Here is a 26,969-nt window from a genome sequence, read left to right as displayed (position 1 = left end):
AACAAAAAGTCAGCTTACATGACAGAGATGAGGCAGACAAGAGAGGAGAAAGTGGCGTCAAAAACCAACTTGGGGGGGGGGGGGCGCCTGGGTGGCTCAGCCAGGTGAGCATCTGACTCTTGGTTTCGGCTCAGCTCATGATCTCATGGTTCATGGGTTCAAGCCCCACGTCAGGCTCTACGCTGACAGTGTGGAACCTACTTGGGATTCTCCTCCCTCTCTCTCTGCCCCTCCCCTGCTTGTGTGTGGCCCCCCTCTCAGATTCAAATCAAAATAAACTTTAAAAACAAAAACAGAAACCAACTTAGGAACAATAAAAATACATTTAAAAATAACTTATAATAAAGATAAATTTTCTTTAAAATGAAGCATCCCAAGTTCAAAATAATTTATTATTTAATTCTGGCACCGACTTCACAAACCAGAGTCAAACCAAGTATGTATATAGAACAGCAGCAGTTATTAACCAAGGGAGGTACCGTCCCCACAGAGGCTCATGGGGAAAACTCTGAGAGCTTTTCTTTGGTTTCATTGATGAGAAGTAGGGAGGAGAGTACACGGGGAGTGTCCACTACTAGAGGTGAGGAAGGTGAAGGCCACAGGTGATAAACATCCTGCAATATGCAGCACACTCTTGTTTAACCACTTAAAATGCCAACAGTGCTCCTACTGAGAAACAAGGGTATATGAGAAAAAAATGGAACAAAGAGCCAATGTACTTTAAAAATAATACAATATTTTAGTGCCTCAAATTTAGAAAGATATAAGCAATCTAATTATTAACTCATGTGATCAAACAGGCTAAAATCTGAAAGGTTTTAATTAATGAAGGTCTTGCAATTTTGGTGATGGCATGTAAGATATACAAGAATTCTTTAACCTAAAAGGACTACATATCGAGCTGCCTCAGATACCTCAAGGAGATCAAGGAATTTTACAGAAATGACGTGATGAGACCACTAACTAGGGCACATACAAAGGTGTTGACGATTTCTGCTTAGAAACAGACTTGAAGCCGGGACACCATCACACTACGCTGCCTCTCCTGGTCAGGAGTGCACAGGAAACAAGCATTATTCTACATGATAAATGATATTATCAACACAAATTGGCAAAAACAAAACAAAACCAAAAAACCCCCACCACATTCAACATATTATTCATAAAATAGTTTAATCAAATAATTTAAGAAAAATATATAATATACATGAATGCTACGAATTTTTTAAAGGGCTTAGCTATTTCTTACTGAACTCTAATTTTTCAAAAGGCAGAATCATGCGTGTAAGTCTTAATATTATGCAACAAGTTCTACATTATTTAGGGAAATTAAATTTTTCTTATGTGATAAAGAGAAAAAGAGCACAACAGCTTAATGTGTTTGGGTTACTCAGTCACACACCTACAACTCACTAGTAGAGTATTTCACTAGACCATGCACAAAAAGATTATAGCAAGTCTGAGACAGTTATCCTTAGGAAGATATGCTTGCAAGGCTGGTGCTTGGCTACTACCTGGGAACTTGAATTTTGCAAAGGTTCTCACCGTTTCCCTATAAGAATGGCTCATGGTGCCTTAATGTTTCAGTAAACAATCTGATTTATGATGAACACTTGCTTTTCAACTAGGAGTCCGGAATTTTAGGTCATGTCAGGCAGAGGCTATTGTGACCAGTAAAAACCCTGGGCACTGAGTCTTTAATGAGCTTTCCTAGTAGACATAATTTCACATGTGCTGTCACAATTAGTTGTTGGAGAAGTGTCTCCTGTGTAACTACAATGGGAGAGGACGCTTGGAAACTTGTACCTGGTTTCCCCTGGACTTGCCACCCCACCTTTGTTGCATTTGGCTTTGTATCCTTTACCGTAATAAATCAGAGCCATGAAGACGACTATATGCTGAGTCCTAGGAGTACTCCAAGCAATCAATGAACCTCGAGGTGGTCTTGAAACTGATACAACTGGTGTCAGAAGTGGAATTCACTAGCACCACTGTGACTCACTGAAACACGGTGACAGCACTGTCTGGTAAAAGGAAGAAGTGATGGGATGATGAAGTTTTGTCGTTTGGGGGGCTATGAAATCATCCATGGTATGAAACAGCAGCTGAGTTGCTATCTGTTTGAAGAGAAAAGAGTTACCTCGGAAATTTGAAAATGAAAGGTCTAACCCCAGCAGAGTTGGCTAGCGCAATCCCCTGGCTGCTTTTGGCCATGCTGATAAAGGAGGAGGAGAAACGGCACAGTCTGGGTGACACCTGTGATTTCTGTTCTTGCCTCCAATTGGAAAGAGAAAAGGCCCAGAGTTTTGGGTGAACCAAAAATGTCAAATGTTGATTTTGGTTTCCCCCGCAGCCATGAGGAAATAGTTAAATGAGATGCCAGGGTTGGAGAAAGCTTTATATAAACCATGGGAGAAAATGTTGGGGGTGGGGTGCTTGCAGGGAGAAGAAACTACTCCAGCTGTTTCTTCAGCCCAACAGCTATTGCTGAAGCAATCCTTCCAGGTCCCTTGCACTCCAGTCAGGAACTCCCAGCAACTGTAAATGCTAAAGTTACTGCTAGGGGTTTGAACAGGAGGTCAGGGGAGGTTTAAAAAAATGGCTTTGTATTTTGTAGCTATTATATCTGGATGTATGGCCAAAAAAGATGCAAAATGCGATATGCTTGTACTTTTGTAACTGCTGGAGGGGTTGTATCTATCAGGAAAGTTTGGCCCTAAAAATTAGCGGACACAATTTTCTTGCCTTCAGTCGTTGGGAGGTGACTGGCGTTTAAAGTGTTTGAATATTGGGGCGCCTGGGTGGCGCAGTCGGTTAAGCGTCCGACTTCAGCCAGGTCACGATCTCGCGGTCCGTGAGTTCGAGCCCCGCGTCGGGCTCTGGGCTGATGGCTCAGAGCCTGGAGCCTGTTTCCGATTCTGTGTCTCCCTCTCTCTCTGCCCCTCCCCTGTTCATGCTCTGTCTCTCTCTGTCCCAAAAATAAATAAAAAACGTTGAAAAAAAAAATTAAAGTGTTTGAATATTGGCAACAGAATAAAAGTCTCTGTAACAGGTGATATTTACTATTATTTTTACCTATTAGTATCTTGAGAAGACAACATGAAAACAAAGGAAATCTTCAGACAGAAATACTTTTGGAGTTTTAAAAAGCAGTTTTTAGTGGCCACTGAGCTCTGGCGAAATCAGATGTCTGACCCTCAGAGGCTAATGATTTTCCAGCCTGATGTGCATATTTCTGAGGGGGTCAATTTGGACTCCAAGACTGGTAAGATAAAAAAGGCTTAGAAAAGTCTTGCTTGTCACCTGGACTTGGAACATGACTGTGTGTCTGCAGCATCTTGGCTTCCTGCTGCAGAAGAAAACTTGCTCTCTTTTTTAGAGTCCTGAATTCACAGATCTTAAATGCCTGGTCTCCGAGCTGAAACTTGATACTGTCTGTTTCTGACTGTTTCAACCTCAGCATAAGCTGTACTGAACTAAAGAGCCAACGTATACTCAGCGAGCAGGGGTCTGCCATGAGGACCGCTGCAGATATCAGACCCCCTTTGCAGAACCATAGACTGAAAGCATCATGGATTCTGGCTGAACCACCTGAATCACTTGCAGATGCCTAAAGAAAAGGGCTTATTCTCTGATGGAGCCGTCTGAAGTCAAGCGTCTGGCTGACATTCTACATGTGATACTGAGACTAACTGCACTCCTAACTTGTGGTCACCACCAAGAGCTGCAAGAGTCAATCTCACTGTGAGTGACTTGTGTTCAGTTTTCCGGATTTGTTGCAGTTTTCAACAACTGACGAATAATAACCTGATTCTATTTCACTCACCTCACCTTAGTAAGGCACCTTGGTTGCTAAAGGCCGCTGTCTCCAGAAAGGAAGTGATCTTTTGTAGGCTGCTCACTAGATAAATGATTGGGACAAAAGGCATGGGAGGTGACATAAACTTTAAAAATTTCTGAAAATTTGGAATTTCATCCAGACCAACACCTAAAAATGATACATCTTTCTAGTTAAGGTGTATAAAAATTGTTTTTCTGTAAAAATGCTTTTGCTCCTCTTGCAAATCCACCTGACTGGGGGGGGGGGGGCAGTTTTCATTACTGAGTGAGACACAGTGATTGTACAAGAGAGAAAAAACCAAACCCAGCACCTGAGAAGGCTCACGGGAGGAGGAAGACATTACTGATTTTTTATTTTCCTAAGTATTCTAAAATTCCTGACATTAGCCTTCCACACTGCTGTGAGTACCCTGAGGTCAAACCTCACCACACTCAGAGACAGGAGGGAGCAGCCCAACTCCTACACGCTCCACAAAGAGCACATCTAAACATCATCCACTAGTGAGGCAAATCAATTGGTGTCATGAATAAACAAAACTATCTGGAACTAATGTCCTTTAGGCACCTCATCTGAAGACAAGGCCTGAACTGAATTAACAGAAATGGATTGAGAACTCTACAGCCAAAGGTCCTCCGGGACGAGGGAAACTGGGGGCTGGTGATCACATCCGACCTGACTAATGTATGTCTTGCCTGGAGTCCCCTAACAATTGCAAACTCCTTGTATCTGGGTTGCTGCACATGTCCTCTGAGACTGCACTTCTTTGGGGATGTACTGTAATGATCATGACGCTGCTAAGACTCTGGACAGTTCTCAGGTGTGCTTCCACGTATAGGCCAGAGGTGTGCTGGGCCTGAATTGATGGCTCAGGCCACATTAAAAAAAAAAAAAAAAAAAAAAAAAGGTTGATAATTGAAACTGAAGGAGAAAACCACCTAGTTTCCTAAAATAAACTTCATGGTTGATGGGATTTATTGTCACTCATTAAATCTAGGAGCTCTAAAACGCATAACTGAAATCAGTACTAGAGTCTGGTCTTGCCCTGCCCTGTGGTATCCCACTGGTAACAGTTTTGCTGTTAAGACATTTTCGGTCAAAAGCCAAGAATTAATTTAAATGGTCAACAATTTCCTACACTGATATAAAACTCTCCTAATGATAGGAATGGACCCCGGTGCCTTAAACATACAAAATACATACAAACTCTATGGTTTACACTGAACACCCGCTCTCTCTGAGCATCTGGAATCTGGGTACATATCAAGCAGAGGCTACCTTTGTGACCGGCCCCTAATGAAAACTCTCAGGATGGGGTCTCCAAGAGCGTCTCAATTAAACAACATATCACACATGGTGTCAATCCTGTCGCTGGAGAAGCGAAGTGTGTCCTGTGTGATTTCACAAGTACTCTTGGAAGCCTGTGCCCATCGTTCCCCAGGCTTTACTCTGTGCCGTTCTTTGTACCGATTTTGCTTTGTAGCCTTTTGCTGTAATAAACCACAGCTGTGAGTATGACTGAATCCTCCCGGCAAATCACTGAATGGAGATCAGGGCTTGGACGAGTAATAATTGTAAACGAGTAAACAGTCCAGCCTAGAGTCAGCATTCCATTTGAATATACAAATGCATCACCAAAATTTCCTTTACTTTAGCAAAAAGTTAGAGTGAATGGATTACTTACGAAAACAGATCAAACCACTGCTGTTTTGTAACAGATTCCTGGCGTAAAAGCTTCAAAACAATTGGACGCATGAAATCCCATTTGTCTTCAAACTGAAGTGAACCTTTATTCTTTAAAAAAAAAAAAAAAAGATAAACAGTAGTTTAATTTAAATGCAGTTAAATCATAAGTATCCATTATTTTTGTCTTTTAGAGTTAGCTAGAGAAACACAAGGCTGGACATGTAAAAGAACCGTTTTCTATAATGGAATCCCTAGAAACTTAATCTGGTTTCGGAGAATCGCAGGAAGACACCACAAAAAAGAAAACTAATTGTACAAACGTGGAAAGAATTCCGCCTTGCCCAAGGACAACTTCTGACCTTTGTCCTTGACTTCTGGTAGTTAATCTCTGGGCTGTTAGAATGTACATCTGATAAGAGAGTTTTTGTTCACCTGGTAACCTTGGTACAAACTGGACAATCTAACAAATGTGATTCAGGGAGGGAGCTGGCCACACCTATGGAGTCCTTAGGGTGGGGGCTGACCAATCCAGAAACACCAGAGTAACTATGGGAGGTGGTTTTTGGTTAACCAAAATGGAGACCGAGATGACTCACAAGTAATCAGTCAGTCGTGCCTACATAACGACGCCCCAATAAAAACTGTGGACACTAGGGGTGCTGACTAGCTCGGTGGGCGCAACATGCGATTCTTGATCTCAGGGTTGTGAGTTTGACCCCCAAGTTTGGTGAAGAGAGTACTTAAAAATAAAAATTAAAAAACAAAACAAAAAACTCTGGAGACTAAAGGTTGGATGAGCTTCCCTGGCTAGTGTGGAGGCCTCTTTTAAGTAAAGGGCCCACAGCAATCCCCTGACTGAATACCGACAGACCCACGAGGTGACCCACCTCAAACTATCCACAAGCCCTAACTGACCAATGGGCTACTTACAACCAGGCACAGTTACCAACAAAGGGGAAATTCGTTGTGTCCCCATACATCCTCACCTTTCTTCTTTAAGTATAGCCTTCATCCCCTGCCTCGTAGCAGACAGTCTCTCCTCGGCTGTCCTGCCTGCCACTCCCTTGCAATTCATTCAATGAACTTCTATCTCCTTGCTGCTGCCTTGGGTGAATCCTTTCATCACCCACACCACTGGCTTCCACCTGACTGTCACCCCCCATTTGGGGGCCCCCATCTGATCGAGAGGGCCACCACAGCTAGCAGGACTCCACACACACTGTCACACATCAAGGCCAAGATAGAGAGGTGATCTGACTACAGTGGAGAGGAGGAGGAAAGCTCCGTGTCTGGAACTCTCCTAGACTCTGCCCTATGTGTCTCTTTCTTTGGCAGATCTTATCTGTATCCTTTCTCATAATAAACCATACCAGGTCTATGAGTCGAATTAATTACTGAACCTCAGGATGGTTTTGGGAACCCTCCAAACTTGCAGCTGGTATCAGAAGTGAGGGTGGTCTTGTGTGTGGAGACTGAGCCTTCTAATTTCATAGTTGCCCTAAATTGCCCACAAAAAGTGTAATGAAAATCTACATAAACTGTGAAAACTGAAAGAAAAAAAAAAAACGACAAAAGAGGAGAAAAATACCCCACTCCTTTTTTAATGCTAACAAAATACTTGACCGCGAACTGCTGAGAAGAGCACAAGAAATAGAAACTGTATACAGATGTAATGAGAACGTAGATGCCAAAATCTTAAACATTAGCAAGTTAAGGAAGTGGCATGTCAAAAGAATGGCACTTCATAATGACGCGTGGTTTATCCCACAAATGTGGAAGTAGCTGAATATTAAAAACGGTCATCAATTCATTACATTACTAACAAGACAGACTGTATGTGTTTAGTCAATTACTACTATTCCTTTTCAAGGTAACTGGGGCCACGGGAATTGCTTTCACCAATAAATTTCCACAAAAGTCACCAATTTTCGAACATGCCTATGAAACATTTACAAACACACCTATGAAACTCATGATTGTTTTCACTATATATAACGTTGCTGAAGATGACACTCACTTATAGCAGATAAGGTTCCAGACTGATGGCATGGGACCCACAAATTCCCTGAAATTATAACCCAGGAGAGGTTTCTAAGCATGTGGTCTAACCAGAACCTACACCAGAATCACCTGCTGTCGTAGTTTCACATATACATTTCTAAAACTTACCTCAGACCTACTGGATCAGAATCTCTTAAGTTCAGAGTCAGCATATTTAGCAAATCCATGATAAAACTACATAAAAATGTTGGCGGGTTTATGACCAAACACAGGCTAAGAACTACTGACTAACACTAAACTCTTGTCAAAGCAAGTGATGCTTCTTGCATCCATAGACAATGTTTCTTTTTTCCTTTTAATCTTTTTGACAAAGGTAGACTGTCACATGCAGTGCTGCATTCGACATGTCTGGAGTCCTGGAAGCCTGACCACCCTACGCTACAAATGGACCCTGAGAGCCTGTTTGGAGGCTCTAGCAGAGGAGTACGGCTCATATACCCTTGACCAAAGAATGGTCCTCCTCTTCTGGCGAAGGTCATCCCCTTCAACCAAGCGTGCACATGAAGAGAGACGCACGTGGGAGTGGTGAGGGAGGAAGGGCACACCCACCTCACCAGCCAGATCAACCAAATCAACCCTGGTAATCGATGAGATGACAGAGGTCACAGCCAGATCATGCTCGCATCCTGTATCCATGAACAATGATGATCCTAAAAGTTACTGAACTGTCTTGCCCCAGGTACCTATTTTTTTTTTTAATTTTTTTTCAACGTTTATTTATTTTTGGGACAGAGAGAGACAGAGCATGAACGGGGGAGGGGCAGAGAGAGAGGGAGACACAGAATCGGAAACAGGCTCCAGGCTCTGAGCCATCAGCCCAGAGCCCGACGCGGGGCTCGAACTCACGGACCGCGAGATCGTGACCTGGTTGAAGTCGGACGCTTAACCGACTGCGCCACCCAGGCGCCCCGGTACCTATCTATTTTAATCACAGTATTCTTATTATAAGCACCCACGAGTGTATTCACTCAAAATTTTGTGCGAGGATTAGTTGTGCTTCTCCCCTGAACAACTAGTTTGTTTTTACCTTATGGACTTCAGTGAATCATGTAGGTAACTTTCCTCTCAGTGTTGACTATGGAGAAATTCAGAGTTAGATTTGTAATTCTACGGCATAAATTCTGTGTACTAACCTTACGGCCGGCTTCACTTTTTCTACTGTTCCCTCTGAGGGAGGAGCATGCAAACAAACAAGTTTGAAAGAACCACTGAAAGTTTTCTTGACTAAGACATGCAGAATCATTATATATGCCCTTAATTAGAGGATACATTATTAATGTCAACTAAGTCCATTTCCATAAGCAATTTTGGCAATTCGTAAAATTAAACATGGTATAAATCTTATAATTAAAAATCAAAAAGGCACAGAGAACTGGAGTAAACAGGTCTTTGAGATAAATACTCGTTAGACTCTGAAATCTATTAGCTATGGCAAAATAACAGGAAGTACATTTTGGGTCTTCTGTTTGTTGAAACATTTTCCCCAATACTAAATTAAAAACAGAATGCAATAACTGAATGTTTTCTATTATTCTTTGATCCAAAAAATGGTGCTCAAGCAATTCTTTGGTCTATTCTCTGTTAAACTGGAGAGCACTTCATTAAATCATAACTAAGCAGCAGGAGACCAAATCTATCTACAAAAGAGAATGCTTCATGGATATGTGAAGGGACTTTCCAATTATGAACCCTGATTTATGAATGCTTCCATTGGCTAACTGAAGGCTGCCTTATCTCTATTAATTTGCTGCGAAGTCTCTTCTGCTTTCTTCCACTATTACTCAGAACAGCAAGTAGGCTGAACTCACCAACTGCTACTATCTGGGAATATCTCACCGCCTGGCTCTTTCACCAAGAAGATTTCAGCATCTGCCACATCCCTGCCCTCTATCCTTTCTTCCTTTCAGCCTAACTCCCTCCCTCACAGGTATTCTTCTCAAACACACAGAAAGGTTATGGGGAAGCCAGGGAGGGGCAGGTCCTGAAGGATACCTCAGGAAAGAGTATTTCAGGCAGAGGAAGCAGCCCTTGTAAAGACCAGAGTAGGGGCACCTGGGCGGCTCAGTCGGTTAAGTGGCCAACTCTGGCTCAGGTCATGATCTCGAAGCTCGTGAGTTTGAGCCCCGCACGGGGCTCTGTGGTGACAGCTCAGAGCCTGGATCCTGCTTCAGAGTCTATGACTCTGTCTCTCTCTTCCTCTACCCCACTTGTGCGCTCTCTCTCGCGCGCGCGCGCTCTCTCTCTCTCTCTCTCTCTCTCTCTCAAAAATAAATAAATATTAAAAACAAATTTTAAAGGAGGCACTAAGCAGGATTTCCTGACAGTATGCATCTGGGATGAGAGAAAAGAGTAAAGCATGACTCTAAGGTTTTTGTCTGATATGTTAAGACCCACAAAATGGGGTCCACTGCAGGGGACCAGCCCATGTCCAAATCTAAACTAAGTCAGCCTGCAGTTGGGGAAAAACCTTACTGCCAAGGAAACCTAACACCAATCACAATCCTCCTACTCAGCTTTAGTTAGCTTATTCTACCCTACAGCAGAGGACCTACTTGCTTTATAAGGAAATCTCCAACATCCTAACCAATCAGGCCCTGTTTTTGTCCTGTCTCTTCTAACATTCTATAAAGCTTTCCCTTGCCACAAACCCTTTAGGAAGAGTGTTCCACGGGTTGTTAGGCACTGTACTCCCTCAATCCATAGATCATCTTCCCTGGCATCAAGGGCATCAAAGTTGTTACTAAACTGTTTTAGTTTTGTCGTTTGACACGTCCAAGAAGTATGGCACTGCTGTCAACTGAAATGGAAAAAAACTGTAGATGGAACAGACTAAGAAGGAAAGCCCTGGAGTTTGATTTCAGACACATTACACCTGACACATATATTAAACAGCCCTTTGAAGATGTTGAATTAGCTGTTTCATAAGAAACTCTAGAATTTATAGAAAGGTCTAGGCAGGAAATTAAAATATGCAAGTCACTGGAGTACAGATGGGTTTTACAACTTGTTACTGTCACTACCAAGAGAGTGAATATGAGAGAGAAGAGGGCCAGGCTCGAGGCCTTAGGCACCCAACATGAAGGGGTGAGAAGAATAAGAAATAAGAAAGGAGATGGAACAATCGCAGAGGTGGCAAGAAAATCAAGAGCATAGGATTCTGGAAACCAAAGGAATAAAGCGTATCAAGGAAGGGGGAGTGATCGAGCTCAGCACATGCTCCTGGAAGATTATGTAAGAGGACTACTGAAAAACCAATACGGAAGTCGTGGAGACCTTCGTATTAATAATGTAAGAGCAGGGGCGCCTGGGTGGCGCAGTCGGTTAAGCGTCCGACTTCAGCCAGGTCACGATCTCGCGGTCCGTGAGTTCGAGCCCCGCGTCAGGCTCTGGGCTGATGGCTCAGAGCCTGGAACCTGCTTCCGATTCTGTGTCTCCTTCTCTCTCTGCCCCTCCCCCGTTCATGCTGTCTCTCTCTGTCCCAAAAAATAAATACACGTTTAAGAAAAAAAAATTAAAAAAAAAAAAAATGTAAGAGCAGTTCTCATAGAGCGGTAAGGACAAAAGCCGGGGAATGGAACTGAGAGAGAAAAGAGAAAGAAAGAAAACTGGAAAAGTACAGACAACTCTTGGCAGTCTTGCTGTAAAAGAGCACAGAAGTGGCATGGTAGCTGATGCAGAGAGGGAGACAAAATTTCTTTTAAGATGGGATGGACACAGTATATTTTTATACTGATGGGTATATTCCAGGGTATAACACTGATGATGTGAGAGAAAAGGAAGGAAAGTGCTAGAGAATGTGAATTGAAATTTAATTTGCCCAGGGTAAGCAAGAAGGAAAGGGGCACAGTGCGCACAGGTGGAGGAAATAACTCTACCGTAAGAAGGTAAGGCAAAGTACATACATGCAGATGTTAGTAGAAGGGTAGATGAAGTAAGTACCACTCTCTGAAGTTCATTTTTGATTACTTCAGTTTTTCAGTGATGTAGAAAAAAGGAAAATGCCTTGGAAGACAGGTAAGGACATACCAGAAGTTTGAGAGAAAAGACGTGAAACAGATATTGAGGAAAGTAGAATAAATGACCAGGGTAATGTGACGGGGCTCATTTACAGAGTGTGGTCACGGACTTAAAGTGAAAAAAGCACTGGATCAGTAGAGTGGCAATGGAGGTAGCAAGCAGCAGTCAGAGTTTCTGTTCTAAAGGGGGCACTAAGGAGGCTTTCCTGGCACATTCACAGGTGCCAGCACTGGAAGATGGAGATATATCTAACCGGGGTATAGTTTTCCCAGGTGAAAGGAGACAGGAGCAGGGGAATCGAGGTGTGTTCAAGGCACTGGTAACAATGACTGAACACAGAATTTATGCTGATAAGAGCGAGACGAAGGACATCAGGAAGAGAGACAGAGCCTTCTTCTTCCACCCATGATGGAATAATGACAGCCAGATCTCCCCTCCTGCCGCAATGGCTAGAGAACCAAAAGGCAGTATAGGACAGTACTTCCTGAGAAAACTATCATAGGGCAGCCCTACAAATGCCCAAACATGCCTGGTTTCTAGACCTCAGCACAAGCATGGGAACGCAAACAGCCTGGAAGTTTCACTTAGGAGCCAGAGTTCAGAGTTTAGACAGGACAAGGTGACAAAAATTTGTGGCACAGAGTACTAGAAAAAAAGGGAGCTGTGCAAGAAAGGGAGTTCCGGAGATAAACAGAGAGGTGTATCGAGCCTCTGACCGAATACTGACGTGCACATGTGTGTGAGAACACTGTCAGAGACTGGGGAAAGGCCCATGAGAAAGTAGACACAACAATCAGCAGGGCTCATAAAGGGCTACGAAAAGTTTGTGTTGCTACTAGCCAGAATAGAAATGCTCCTCAACATGTAAGACATTCGGTAGAGTCCTCAGAAAGGCACTGCATCTGTAGTGGAGCCTAAGTAGCCCTACCCTGTTGTTCCCAACCCACTATTACAAAACTCAAAAGCAAGCTTCAGAAAGATCAACCTGATTCCAAGTAATTTAACTGTGTGAAAGCCAGACCCTGAAATATTTAAAGCATCAGATCCCAACATATAAAACAATGTCTAGCATCCAATCCAAAATACCAAGCAGGCAAAGAAGAAGGAAAATATAACCCACCATCAAGAGAAAAACCCATCAACAGAAACTGACCCAGAAATGACATGAATTATAGTTTTAACAGAGCATGACATTTATCCAGCTATTATAAATATACTTTGCACTTTCAAGAAAATAGAGGAAAGCATGAACATCACAGAAAGATTTTTAAAAATGATTATCAGGGAACAGCATCATATGACCTGACTTACATATAACCAGAATCTTGGGGGATGGGAGGGTATTTAAAGAATTAAAAGCCAAAATGTTTCCTAATTTGATAAAAACTATAAACTAAAAACTATAAACTTATACAGTAAGGTGATAGAATCAATGAAATGGAGGCCCTTTTGGAGCCAGATTACTGGAATAATACTTGAATGAGTTAGAAAGACAGGAGGAATCTTGACAGAGTAGGATACTTGACACTGACATTATAGAAGGGTGAAATTTTAAAATTTATTTATTTTTTTGAGAGAGAAAGATAGAGAGCACAAGTGATAGAGGGGCACATAGAGGTGGGGATAGAGGATCTAAAGCAGGCTCTGCACTGACAGGAGAGATCCCAAGGCGGGGCTCAAACTCATAAACCATGAGATCATAACCTGAGCCGACGTCGGAAGCTTAACCAACTGAGCCACTCAGGTGCTCAAAGGATGACATTTAAAAAAATGTTTTCATTATATTCTTAATGTTTTTCTTTAATCATTCCCTTATAATATTTTCCACTTTTCTTTCATTGCAAATATATGGCATTTTGCTAATTTGGGGTTATAGCCAACAATTTTTTAAAAAATTTTGTTAATGTTTATCCATTTTGAGAGAGAGCGAGTGAGCGAGCAGGGAAGGGGCAGAGAGAGAGGGAATCCCAAGCAGGCTCCATGTTGTCAGCGCACAGCCCAATGTGAGGCATGAACTCACGAACCATGAGATCATGACCTGAGCTGAAATCAAGAGTCAGACACTCAACAAACTGAGCCACCCAGGCGCCCCCAACAAATTTTTTATATGTGCTATCTGTGATGCAAAAGAGGATCTCCTTTGGCTAATCTCCACAAAGCTTCTTTCACATTTCCTTGGGTAGTCTGAATATCCGATAACTGTAAATATGAGTTATTTATTTCTCATATTATTTAACTTCATTATAATCTTCAATGTAGATCAACCACTTTGATCATTTTACTTTATAAAATCTATTAATTATGTGTCAGGTACTATTTTAAATACTGACAAGCACTGGGGTGCATAGGTGGTTCAAACAGCTAAGGGTCTGACCCTGATTTCAGCTCAGGGCCTGATTTTATGGTTTTTGAGTCTGGGCCCCATGTTGGGCTCTGCACTGGCAGTGTGAAGCCTGCTTGTGATTCTCTGTCTCCCTCTCGCTCTGCCTCTCCCCTGCTCATTCATTCATTCTCTCTCTCTCTCTCTCTCTCTCAAAATAAATAAGTAAACTTTAAATAAAATTTACAAGTATTAATTCATTTAATCTTTATAAATATCCTAGGTGTTTGGTATATTATTATTCTCACTTTATAGATGAAAAAATTGTACACTGTACCTGAGATTAGGTTAGGTTATTTCCCTAAGGTTATAATGAGTGGTAGAGCAGGGATTCAAATCCAAGCAGTTTAGTTCTGTTAGTTCTGCCACATTCTTAACTATTTCCTGGATCTTTCTTGAATGAGCAGTAGAGGGACTTGAAACGTATGGGTCAGAGCCAACCCTTGATTTCATTTAAAAAAAAAATGCAGGAAAAAAACCCAAAAAAACTATGATTATAAAAATTTAGTGACCATCTAAAAACCACAAGATAGAACCATCACTATAAAAAGAGACTTAGTTATCTTCAAACGTGGTACAGAAGGGAAATAATACTATTTTCCAAAAAGCTAAAAATCTTTCCCCATTGAAATGAGACACTTCACAGGACGCTTCCCTTTAAAACCTTTAGTTTGCAGGGGCACCTGGCTGGCAGGTGGTAGAGCATGTGACTCTTGATCTCAGGATTTGAAGTTCAAGACTCACATTGGGTGGAGAGATTACTAAATAAAGTCTTAAGGGGACCCTAGGTGGTTCAGTTGGTTAAGCATCCGACTCTTGATTTTGGCTCAGGTCATGATCTCACGGTGGTAAGATCAAGCCCTATGTCATGGAGCCTGCTTGGATTCCCTCTCCTTTTCTCTCTGACCCTCCTCCATCCTCTCTCCCTCTCTCTCTCAAAATAAATAAATAAACATTTTAAAATAAAATAAAATCTTGAAAGAAAAAAACCTTTAGGTTTCCTTTATAAAGAAAAAATCCTTTTTAAAGAAATTTTGATAGTCCTTGAATTTTCAGAAACCAAAACAACTAATTTTAAGGAAAAAAAAAGAAAAAATAACAGTACTGATAGAAGAGTTTGAACTTATTTGAGGGGTTTCTTCATCATTTATTTATTACATTTACTCATTCAACAAATGTCTTGAGTGCCCACTACACATGAAGAATTATGCTAGTCACTGGGACTTATAAATGAAAGGTCTTCTGGGGCACCTGGGTGGCTCAGTCGGTTAAGCGTCTGCCTTTGGCTCAGGTCATGATTTCACAGTTCATGAGTTCCAGCCCGGCACTGGGCTCTCTGCTGTCAGCGCAGGGCCTGCTTTGGATCCTCTGTACCCTTCTCTCTCTCCCCGTTCCCTGCTGTCTGCCTCTCTTAAGAAATATATAAACATTAAAAAAACTTTTTTAAATAAATAAATAAATAAATGAAAGGTCTTCCAGGAACTCACACTCTAATATAGTGTTCCTTAAACTGTGGTTTATGGATTCCTAGAAGGGTCCCAGGATATACTTTTGAGGCTCAAAACTATAAAAATAAATTTTATGTTCTTTTTTTTTTTAATAAGGTATTAATACAAGTAGAGTCTGGATCGTTTGTATGACCTTTTAACCAAGCACTAACCACAAAGAAAGGAATTGATGAACCGTACAACATAAAAAAATAAAAACTTTAGACACCATTCAGGAACTGAAAAAGCTACCCACATAGTGGAAGAAGTATTATTTCTAATACACATATCCAAGATAGGCTCTTATCCAATATATGTAAAGATTCCAAACAAAGCAAAACATGTGAAGATTCCTAAAAATCAGTAAGAAATGAAAAACAATCCAATGTAAAACTTGGCAAACACTGGAAGAGACCCTCCATAAAGACAGTATCTACATGGCCAATAACCATATGAAAAAGCACCCACCATCATTAATCATCAGGGAAACACACATTAAAGTCATGAGAAAAAAATCACTATAAACCACCAAAAAGGCTAGAATAGAACAGAATGACAATACCAAGTATTAGACAAAATTCAGAGCAACCAAAACTCTCAATGTGCTGGTGAGAGTGTAAATTGCTACAACTACTTTAGGAAACTCTTTAGCAGTATCTATGGAAGCTAAACAAATGCATACTATGTGAACCCCCAATTTCATGTCTAGGTATGCTTCCCAATGAGCTGCACACATATGTCAACCAAAAGACATCGTATCTCAATTCATAACAGTAAAAAAAAACCCATAAACCCCCTAAAAGTCCATCAGCAAGAGGATGGATAAATTGTGAAATATTCGTAACAGTGGAACACTATATAGCAACAAAAATTTAACATGTAATAAGAGGAATCTCAAAGAAATCATGTTGAGGAAAAAAGTCACACACAAGAGTACACACTGGTTCCTGAACAGACAAAACACATCTACAGTTATTAGAAGTCAGCATAGCGATTACCTTGTGGAAGGGGTTACAAGTTAGAGACTAGCACAAGACAACAGAGAGGGGGCTTTCAGAGATACTGTTAAATATTCTATTTCTAGATCTGGGTGTTGATTATACAGGTATGTTTACTTTATAAAAATGCATCCAACCACAGACTTATGATTTGTGTGCGTTTCTGTATACAGGTCATATTTCAACAAAGCTTACTTTAAAAATGGGCATGCTAGGTATTGTTCATTTAAAAATTATTTTTTTAGTACTGTATTTAATTTGTAACTATCTTTTATTTTTATTTTATTTTATTTTGTTTTATTTTATTTTATTAGAGAGAAAGAAAGTACTCAAGCAGGGGAGAGGGGTAGAGGGAGAGAAGAGAATCTCAGGCAGTCTCCATGCTCAATGAGGAGCCCAACACGGGGCTCGATCTCAAAAACGATGAGATTATGACCTGAGCCCACATCAAGAGTTGGTTGCTCAACTGACTGAGCCACCCAAGTGCCCCTTGTAACTATCTTTAAAAAAAATTTTTTTTAATATTTTTTATTCTTGAGAGAGAGACAGAGACAGAGCACAAGTGGGGGAGGGGCAGAGTGAGAGAGGGACACAGAATCAGAAGCAGGCTCCAGGCTCTGAGCTGTCAGCACACAGCTGGACGCGGGGCTTGAACTCACAAGCCATGAGATCATGACCTGAGCTGAAGTCGGACCTTTAACCAACTGAGCCACCCAGGCACCCCATGGAGAGAACCTGTGACTCTGATCTCAGGGCTGTGAGTTAGAGCCCCATAATGGGTGTAGAAATTACTAAAATATTTAAATACATTTTTTTTAAAAGTTGCATTTGGAAGAAAATAAAGTTTTTAATAGTTGTATTAGTTATTATTTCTATACATCTTCATGATAACAAAGGTACAAGAAAAGTTAAAGGAGAAGTTGAGTCAAGACAAGAAATAATATCATGCACACAATTAGAATTATTTTTTACTCATCGGCACTCTTTCACTCCCAGAACATTTTGACGACACAGGGAATTTAGTTGATTTAAGATTTGTATTTGTTCCCTCTGTGAAGTTCTGATCCTACTGATTATGAATTATATTCAATGATGGCACCCTAATTACTTTACAAAAGGAATCCAATTTGTGTATTTATCTTGGATCTTTCCTGTAAACAATGAGGCTAGCTATTTGAATGTTGGGTTCCTATATGATCTATGAGCCACTGGTACTCCCAGTTATGTGATTTTAAAACCACATTTGCAACCCCCATTAACCAAAAGAACCACAAAACTCCAGTATATATTCGAATCCTGGCAATTCTCACTATGTTCCAGCCACACCAACCTTTTAAAGGTGCTCCTTAAATATGCCAAGCTCACCAGTGCACCTCAGGACCTTTGCCCTGGGCAGAATGCAGACCATTCAAGTCTAGCATCAGTACTGCCCCACAGAGGTCCTAAGAAAACTGCCTTTCCCCCTTTCCTCTCTGCAGATCCAGAACCTAGATCTTAAGCATACAGGAGATTTAATTTGGCTTTGAGACTGAAAATTTTATGTTTTTTTTTTTATATATGTTTATTCACTTTTGAGAGAGAGACAGTGTGAGTGGGGGGAGGGCAGAGAGAGAGGGGGAGAGAGGATCTACAGCAGGCTCTGTGCTGACAGCCACAAGCCTGATGTGAGGCTCAAACTCATGAACCATGACATCACGACCCAAGCTGTAATCAGACACTCAAAACCGACTGAGCCACCCAGACGCCCAGAGATTGAAATTTTTAATGTAGAGTAATAGAATTTTTTATTTTCATTTTTTAAAGTAAGTTCCACACCCAGCGGAGAGTCCAACAGGGCTTGAACTCACGACCCTGAGAGATCAAGACCTGAACTGAGACTAAGAGTCAGATGCCTAACCAACTGAGCTACCCAGGCACCCTGGGTAACAACTTTTTTTAAAGACCAGAAAGTTAGGAGATGGGGCTGAAATGTCATCCAAGTGGCAGAGAAGGAAAATTCAACAGAACATAGTTGAAAGCAATATTTAGGGGAACAAATTTATTTTGTTGTAAGACAGTGCCCCCGTCTTCTAAGCACTCTTGATTATACTGTTTTCATCTCAGCTCTCATTACTACAAAACTACCCCATGTGTTACTTCTTTGGTGTCAGTATTTACACATTTGAATAGAAGTTCCAAAGACTAAGGACCCTATCTGTCATATTCCCTACTGTATCACAGAATAGTATCCAGCACAGAATACACGCCTACATATTTGTAGAATGAACAAACCCTGTTACAGAGATCAAATATCCCTGACGTTACTTGTAAGTACTACATCTATTATGACCAATGTTTTAACCTGAGCTGTAACTTGTTTGGGTGCTTACACAGTCCATCAGGTGCCAATTTATTCTACCTACTATACCAAAGCAAGAGTCAGATGGCTTTCTGTGACACAACTGGGTTCACCAGGACACCTAGCAAAACATCTATTAAGAAACACCTGTCTTTGTCTATCTCTCTTCTCCAGCCTTCTCCTCTGTCCACCAGACGGATGTCTAGCGTCCTCCTGATAACCTCCTGCAGTCTAAAATTCCCCTCTTCTAATCCATTGATAAACAACTGATCTCTCAAAGTTCATCCTAAACTGTCACATTCTGTTAGTAGCAATAATTAATATACATCACCTCCAGATAATGGTAATTTTGTTCACTCATTTCTCTTCACAGAATATAAACAATTCTCACATTTACATTTATCATTGCTTTTTTAAATTTTTTAAATATTTATTTTTGACAGAGAGAGAGCAAGCACGAGCATGAGTGGTAGAGGGGTACAGAGAAAGGAAGACAGAGAATCCAAAGCAGGATCTAGGCTCTGAGCTGTCAGCACAGGACCCCACACCAGGCTCAAACCCATGAACCACGAGACCATGACCTGAGCTGAGGTTGGATGTTTAACTGACTGAGCCACTCAGGTGCCCCATCACAGTTTTATGGTAACTAATTCAGTCTACTATTCCTACTTCCACTTCTACCCATGGCCAACAATCATAACCCTGAATTCCCTTTTTCCCTAAGCTGTGTCAAATGTAAGCATGTCTCTAGGACAGGACACTGGAGGGAGGGCAGGCCCCCTAAGGATCATGTGCCTCTTACATACCCATTCAGAAGGGCAATTTCCCACAACTCAATGAAAACTGACAAGTTAGGTTCTTAAATAAGGCTCTCATTTACGTTCAAATACAAATTAAAAGGAATCATGCACTTGGGTATCTTAACCATTCACTGACAACATTCAAATCTTGATAATCACGTCCCTAATTCCTTGCCAAGCATGTTCCTGACTCAGTGCTTTTACACGGGCTGTTCCCATTCCCTCTACATGAAACTCTTCTCCAAACATGTACAGGCTTCTTCCCTTGCTTCATTCAGGTCTCCAGTCCAATGTCCTCTCCTCAGAGGGCTTCCCTCATTAGCACAGCAATTGCACTACTAGATATTTACCCAAAGGTTCAAAAATACTGATTCGAAGGGACGCATGCACCCTGATGTTTACAGCAGCATCGTCAACGATAACCAGATTATGGAAAGAGCCCAAATGTCCATCGAATGATCAATGGATAAAGAAGATGTGCTATAAATGTATGGCAAGATTTCATTCTTTTTGATGGAATATTAGCCGTCAAAAAGAATGAAATCTTGCCATTTCCAACAACGTGGATGGAACCAGAGTGTATTATGCTAAGCAAAACGAGTCGGTCAGAGAAAGACAAATACCATTAATTCACTGATACGTGGAATTTAACAAACAAAACAAATGAACACAGCGGAAGAGGGTGGGGGAAAGAAATGGGGAGGCAAATCATAAGAGACTCTTGGGGCCACCTGGGTGGCTCAGTCGGTTAAGCATCTGACTCTTAATTTCAGCTCAGGTCATGATCTCACCGTTGGTCAGTTCAAGCCCCACATCAAGCTCAGAGCTGTCAGTCATTCTCTCTCTCCTTGCCTCTCTGCCCTTCCCCTTCTGTCTCCCTTCCTCCCTCTCAAAACAAACTTAAAAACAAACAAACAAAAGATAAGAGATTCTTAACTACAGAGAACAAAAAGGGTTGATGGAGGGAGGTGGGTAGGTGATGGGCATTAAGGAGGGCACTTGTTGTCCTGAGCACTTGGTATTGTATGTAAGTGATAAACCACTAAATTCTACTCCTGAAGCCAATATTACACTATATGTCAACTATCTAGAATTTAAGTAAAAATATGGAAAAGAAAAAAAAACCCACCAGATTCCTCTCTATCCTTTCCCTAATTGTTTTTCTTCATAGCATATACCTGACCTATAGAATGTATTTGTTTATATGCTTTTTGCCTCTCTCTCCATAAAAAATATAAATTAAATTAAAAAAAACTTTTTAATGTTTATTTATTTTTGAGAGAGGGCGAGAGAGACAGAGCTCGAGTGGTGGAGGGTCAGAGAGAGAGAGAGGGAGACACAGAATCAGAAATAGGCTCCAGGCTATGAACTGTGAGACTATGACCTGAGTCGAAGTTGGATGCTTAAGTGACTGAGATACCCAGGCCCCCCACCACCACCTCTGTGGATCTAATTAGAAGGGAACAAAACCAGAAATTTCTTCTTTTAACCAATCAACACTCACAGAGCGTCTGCAATGCAGATACTTCACTCGACTCCTCTTTTTAAGCAATTATCACTCGTTTATGGAGCACCTATCATAAACGATCACTGCAGTTGATGATTAAGGCATCAAGATTAATAACATAAAGTCCTGCAATAATGGGGCTTACAATCTTAGAAGGGAGCTAGATATGTAAATAGATTATGCAAATAATATGTAAGTATATATGCATTATGTATAAGTTATATGCTTGTAAGTACACTTATATGTATATACTTATATACACGTATACACATATATAAGTATGTAACTATTATGAAAATAACATATAAGTACACAAATATGTAATATATAAGTATACAAGTATATAAGTACACAAATATATAATATATAAGTGCTGGAAAAAACCTGATGTAGTGCTCTGGTTATGCAGGGCAGGCAACAATTTGAAAAGAGAGCTCTAAGAAGAAAGGAGGAATCTGGGCTGGGTCTTAATGACTAAAAATGAATTTAACAGGCAAATATTGAGGGATAGTGGTATACTACTGAACCAACAAGGAACCAGCCAGGTAGAGGTAGGGGTGTGTGAGAGAAAGAGAGAAAGAGGGTGAGAGGGAGAGAGAGAGAGGGGAGAGAGAAGGAGAGGACATGGGAGGGAGACAGATATTAGGGAGAAGACCCAACTGGAAAGATATCAAAGAATTTGAACCATCAAAGGTATGTGAGCAGGAAAGTGATATGGTCAGAAATGTGTTTTGGTCCAGAGCTCAGATCAGAGTTAAGAGATAAAAATAGTGAAATCATGGGAGTTAAGACTGCCCCAGAAACAGAAGTACAAAGATAGAAAAGGGCTGAAGATTAAATCCCAAGAAATAACTACATTGGGGAGGATAGGAGGGAGGTCAGAGAAAAACACAAGTGATCTGAGAGACGGGACACCAAAAGAGAACCTCATAAAAATTAAAAGGGAAGCAGAGATAGTCATCAACAATATCAGAAGAGAGGATGGACGTAACATTTCGCAATCACGAAGTTGCTACTGCTCTTGAGACCGACAGCTTCACTGTAAGCAGGTGGGGGTCAGGGGAGAGTCGGGTCAGAGTTAAAGAAAAAGGTGTAGAATTAAAGGCAGCGAGTGGGGGGCCACCTTTCAAACAACAGCAAGAATGAATGGAAAGAGAAAAAAGGGCAAAAGTTTGTGGCCAAAGCAGAGTACAGGTGAAGTTTATACCAGGAGACGGGGGAACTTTCTTATCCCTATAGAAGTGAGGAGGAGACTGAAACAAAATAACAGGGAATGTACCGACAAGTCCTGGGGTGGGGGGGCGGGGAGGGGGGAATGAAGGCTGAAGAACAAATGGAAGGAAGCAATACAGTGGGTGCCTTGAAAAAGAGGAGACTCTAAGGGAAACTGGAAAAATTGGTGATACTGATCAAGGTTAAGGGCACTCCAAATAACTGAATAAAGTAATAGGCTAAGAATTAAATGGGGTGGAGACTTGAAAAATAAGATTTAAACAACTGCTATTTGGGGTAGGATTCTCAACTAGAAATGAAGAAAACAGCAAAGAGCACTTAGGGCCTAGATACTGCAAAAGCAAAGGAACAAGAATTATATGTTAAAAAAAGACTAGTAATATTGAAAGGTTTTAGGCAAAATAAACCCCCCAAACAACTGATAATTGTTTATGACAAAACATACACCACCAATCTCTGTATATTCAAAAGACTTCCAAAATCCAGCCATAGTCCACTTGCTTTAAACAAAGTATTATATCAAATTCCAGTATTAAAAAAGTAGGTGGTTTGTATTGCTTTGCCTACTGACTTGCAAGTTTCACATCAAAGTTTCAATCTTGTTATCTCTCAAAACATATTAGCTATCCCTCCAAACTGTCATCCACAAAGTCCAAAATCTTAACTTCACCCAAGTTACTGGCAAACAGGAAAAGAACTTATTTTTTCAGAAGAACACTGAAAGCCTCCCTTCAGGGTTGATGATTTATCACTTATCATTTCTTCAGGTACAGCTGTTTAACTGATAATGAAGCAAATTCTAACTGTATTCTCATCTAGCCCACGTTTCTCCGTTGTGACCCCAGGACATGACAATTTCGGCAAATATGATCTGGTGAAATCTAACTGCACAACGTCTAAGGCATATTTCTCTTGTGAATCACTCTATTCGCCCTATCAAAAAAGCAAATAAGGCTAACGTGGCCACACCCAACCAGCTCTCTCTCTATTCAAGGGTACCCCCAGACTTGAATTTAAATGAGCCTATGAATTATGTTATGGCTCTACCCTGGCAGGGTCTCACTACATTTCTCCAGGAAGACAGACTGTTCACTTTTTAATTAGTTACTTTTTGTTTTTAAGAGAGAGAGAAAGAGAGACACGTGCACACGCTGGAGAGCAGAGAGAGAGAGAGAGAGAGGGAGGGCTCTTATCCCAGGACCCTGAGAGCACGACCTGAGCCGAAATCAAGAGTCCTATGCTCAACCCACTGGGCCACCCAGGCACTCCTAATTAGTTACTTCTGTTAAGTATAAAAATGAGACAACCTCTCTCCCCACCCCCAAAAAGAAAGAAAAAAGGCAAAAAACAAGCAAAAAACCAATACAACAGTTTTCTGGCCAACTTGAACATGGAAACTTTTGGTGATACAGACAGAAGAATCAAATGTCTATTTATAACGTTCACTACGTTAGTTATACGTATTTTAAATCGCAGACTTTGTTAAACAATATTCAGAAATTCCCTCTCCCCCTTTTCAACGCTTCATGAAACAATTTCACTGAAAAATTTCCAGTGTGACTTTGGCATGTGTCTTCATGTTCACTGAAGTGAATGATTCATTCACCTGTTTTTTTTCAAAGCATTACCACCTTCCTTTAATTTATAAACGTTGTCTGAGTTAATATGAAGTATTATATGTAATGTGACGTATATATGAAATATTATACGCAATATTTCAGAACTTCTTGAATCCCTGTGAACTTTTTAACCTGACTCCTAAATGCCCATTTTCTCTACCTTCAAGCAGTCTTTTCGTTCTATAGGTGGGCGTTGGATACGAACAATCATAATCCCGACAAGGTAAGCACTCTTCTAGTATTTATGAAGTCGCTTAGCTTGGCAAGGCTTTGTACGGAATAGAATAAAGCGACTTTCTCTTTTCTGAGAGATAATTCTTGGGGGGGAAAGGGCCTTGGTTTACATCCAAGTAATCATCGAGTCAAAAAAAAAAAATCACAAAGAATCACGAACCCAAATACTTCTTAAGCACACTTCAATGAATAACATTAACTACCGCTTATGGAAACAGGCAGAGGCACCAACAGGCGCCTTCAGAACTTTTCTTTCTGACTCTATCAGAACTCTGCTATACTGTTACAAAAGGAGGGTAGAATGGGTTACTCGATGCCCATGAATTCGTTTTCCGAGAGAAACAGCGGTCGTAGTAACTCAAGTTATTCGTGTGTATTGTGTACTAATTCCCCGCCAGTCACTATTTTAAGCCTTTTGCACACATTAACTCGATCTTAACGATGCTCCTATGAAATAGGTGCTATTGATAACGCCGTGGGATGGGTAAGGAAACCTAGGCACAGAGAAGTTAAGAAACTTGCCAAAAGTCACACAGCTTCTGAGTGGCAGGCTGAGCGGAAGCCATACCGCCTCTCACACTAATAAAATTAGGTCTACATTTCCTAAGACAGCCTCACCTGTTGGACAGTTATCATCAGTTGCCTAAAGGAGACCTAAGTGGGGGGCCAGCATATTTTCATATACTTCCTATTATCCGTGCGCCGTGTCTTCTCCTCCTCCCAACTTTTTAACTGATGGGGAGAGAATACGCTCCTGCGGGCCTAGCCCTTCCCGGCCTTCCCACACGCTAACTCACTCGAGCCGTTTCCTCGGATCCCGTAACTTTCCCAAGCTCCACACCGCTGGGAGCACTTCCTCGCTCGGTCCTCCGGCTGCACCGCACCGGGGTCGCGAGGTAGTCTCCCAAGGAAAAACCCGAACTCCAGAACCGGAGAGCAGGAGGGAAGGCGCAGAGGGCCGACAGGAGAGCCCGGCCCCGCTCGCCGTGCGGCCGGGAATTTCTGGCAGACTAGACGCGGCGAGCAGAAATTCAGAAGGTGGGAGCGGGGAGGGGGAGGGGGTCAGTCAAGTCATTGAAACCTACTGGGCAGCATTTTCTCGGATCGCCCTCTCACGCGTCCCGGGCGCCCGCCTCGGAGAGAGCCGAGACCCCGAGAGCGCGCACGGCCCGGCGGGTCCGGGCGCGGCAGCACCGCGCACCCGCCGCCCCGGGGCCGGAGCTGGTCCCCCGCGCCGGGCCTCGCACACCGCGGCCGACCGGCGGGGCGGACGGCCGGCGCCTCCCGACCCCAAGGCCACAGACCCCCCGCGTTCCGGCCCGCGGCGGCGGACGGCCCCCGAACGCTCCCCCCCTCCGCCGCTGAGCCCGAACCGGGCCTCTCCCGGCGAGCCGAGCCCAACGGGGACGCGGGGTCCAAGCCGGGCTGCGCTGAGGGTCTTACCTTTAACAGATTAGACGTCGCCATGTTCCTTCAACTTAGCGTCTCGCGAGACGGCGCGAGATTTCGTGGCGCTCCGGGCCAGGCCCCAGGCGGAGGCCGGGGTTCCCACCGGGGCCGACCCGCCCGCCGGCCCGCACCGGGGGTGTGCTCGGCACCGCGGGGGCGTGCCGACAGCGCTGACCTCGTCCCGGGCACCTGGAGCTTCCTCACTCGTCCCCCCTACATGGTCACCGGAGCTCCCCCACGCGAAAGAGCTCATGCAAACGCTCGGGGAGACGGCAGCGGCGAATGGTGACGAGGTAGCGGGAGCCGACCTGAATTGGAAGAGGAAGCATCGACTCCACGAGCCTCCCCACTCCTTCGGATTAGCCTCTGTGGTTGCACCCGCAGCGGCCACGGGCAACGAATTTAGCACGGCTTAGGCCGGGCAGCTCAGGTTCCGCGGCCGCGTCACGTGACGCGGCGGCCGGGGGCGCGCTCGGGAGCGAGCGTGGGAGCCGGGATGCCTCGGAGGGTCGGGAGGCTGTGGAGAGGGCGGCAGCACGCCCTCTGCTGGCGGGACCAGGTATTTTCTCTCGTCCCCCAAAGCCGGGGAAGGGGTGTACCTGGAGGGGTGCGATCCTCAAGGAAATGCTTGTGACAGCTGGGCTTAGGTCCGGGCAGCTCATTCGGTAAGAACTGGCGCCTCGAAGGCGTCCAGTAAATGTTTGTGCAATGACTGCTTGAATAAGTGCGCAAAAGCGTGAACTATTAATATTTCCAGTCCAGAGTGCCTGGCACTGAAATAATGAACATTCATCTTGGATTTCCCGTGGGCACATGATTCCGGAAGGTGCTAACCATAACCTCCCCCCAAGCTTTAGCCCTTCAGACCACAAACCACTGGCCCAGATAAGAGAATATAACTCACAGAAAACCGACAGTGTACCTGGAATTATGTGATGCATGTTTATACACAGTATTCATTCCTACATGCATAATATATTAGGAGGGAGGAAAATTAGATCAATGGAGTAAAATGCAGCCAGGAACGGGCATGAAGTTTGCAACTTTGCATAGAATGATCCAAGCAGGTCTTGCTGAGAAGATGACTTTGGAGCAAAGGCCTGAAGGAGGTGAGGGACAAGACCAGGCCATGTGTGGAAGAACACTGCAGATAGGGGGAACCCGGCGGCAGGTTGCCCAGACTGTGGGAAGAGCCGTGAGAAGGTGGTGTGTTCAGAGCTGCGAGACTGAGGAGAGCATGAGATCATTTAGGACCTCGTGGGCTGCTGTAATAAAGACTCGCTTGTATCCTGAGTGACATGGGCCATCAATCACGCGGGCTT

The 26,969-nt window shown here is 42.6% G+C and overlaps 1 protein-coding gene across 1 annotated transcript in view; it reads right to left on the bottom strand.

Moving 5' to 3' along the window:
* Positions 1-25,758, bottom strand: part of CUL5 (cullin 5) — a 97,585-nt gene extending 71,827 nt beyond the window's left edge. The window contains exons 1-2 of the mRNA XM_030331635.1: positions 25,642-25,758; positions 5,523-5,632 (exon numbers count right to left, since the gene is read on the bottom strand). Of these exons, the coding sequence (XP_030187495.1) occupies positions 5,523-5,632; positions 25,642-25,665 (134 nt within the window). The 5' untranslated portion in view covers positions 25,666-25,758. The remainder of the gene's footprint in view (positions 1-5,522; positions 5,633-25,641) is intronic.
* Positions 25,759-26,969: the final 1,211 nt, after the last annotated feature.

The sequence above is a fragment of the Lynx canadensis genome, chromosome D1 (genome assembly GCF_007474595.2).
Source record: "Lynx canadensis isolate LIC74 chromosome D1, mLynCan4.pri.v2, whole genome shotgun sequence".
Taxonomy (NCBI): Eukaryota; Metazoa; Chordata; class Mammalia; order Carnivora; family Felidae; genus Lynx; species Lynx canadensis.
The sequence above is the reverse complement of the archived record's forward strand: the minus strand, read 5'-3'. Positions and strand labels throughout refer to the sequence as shown.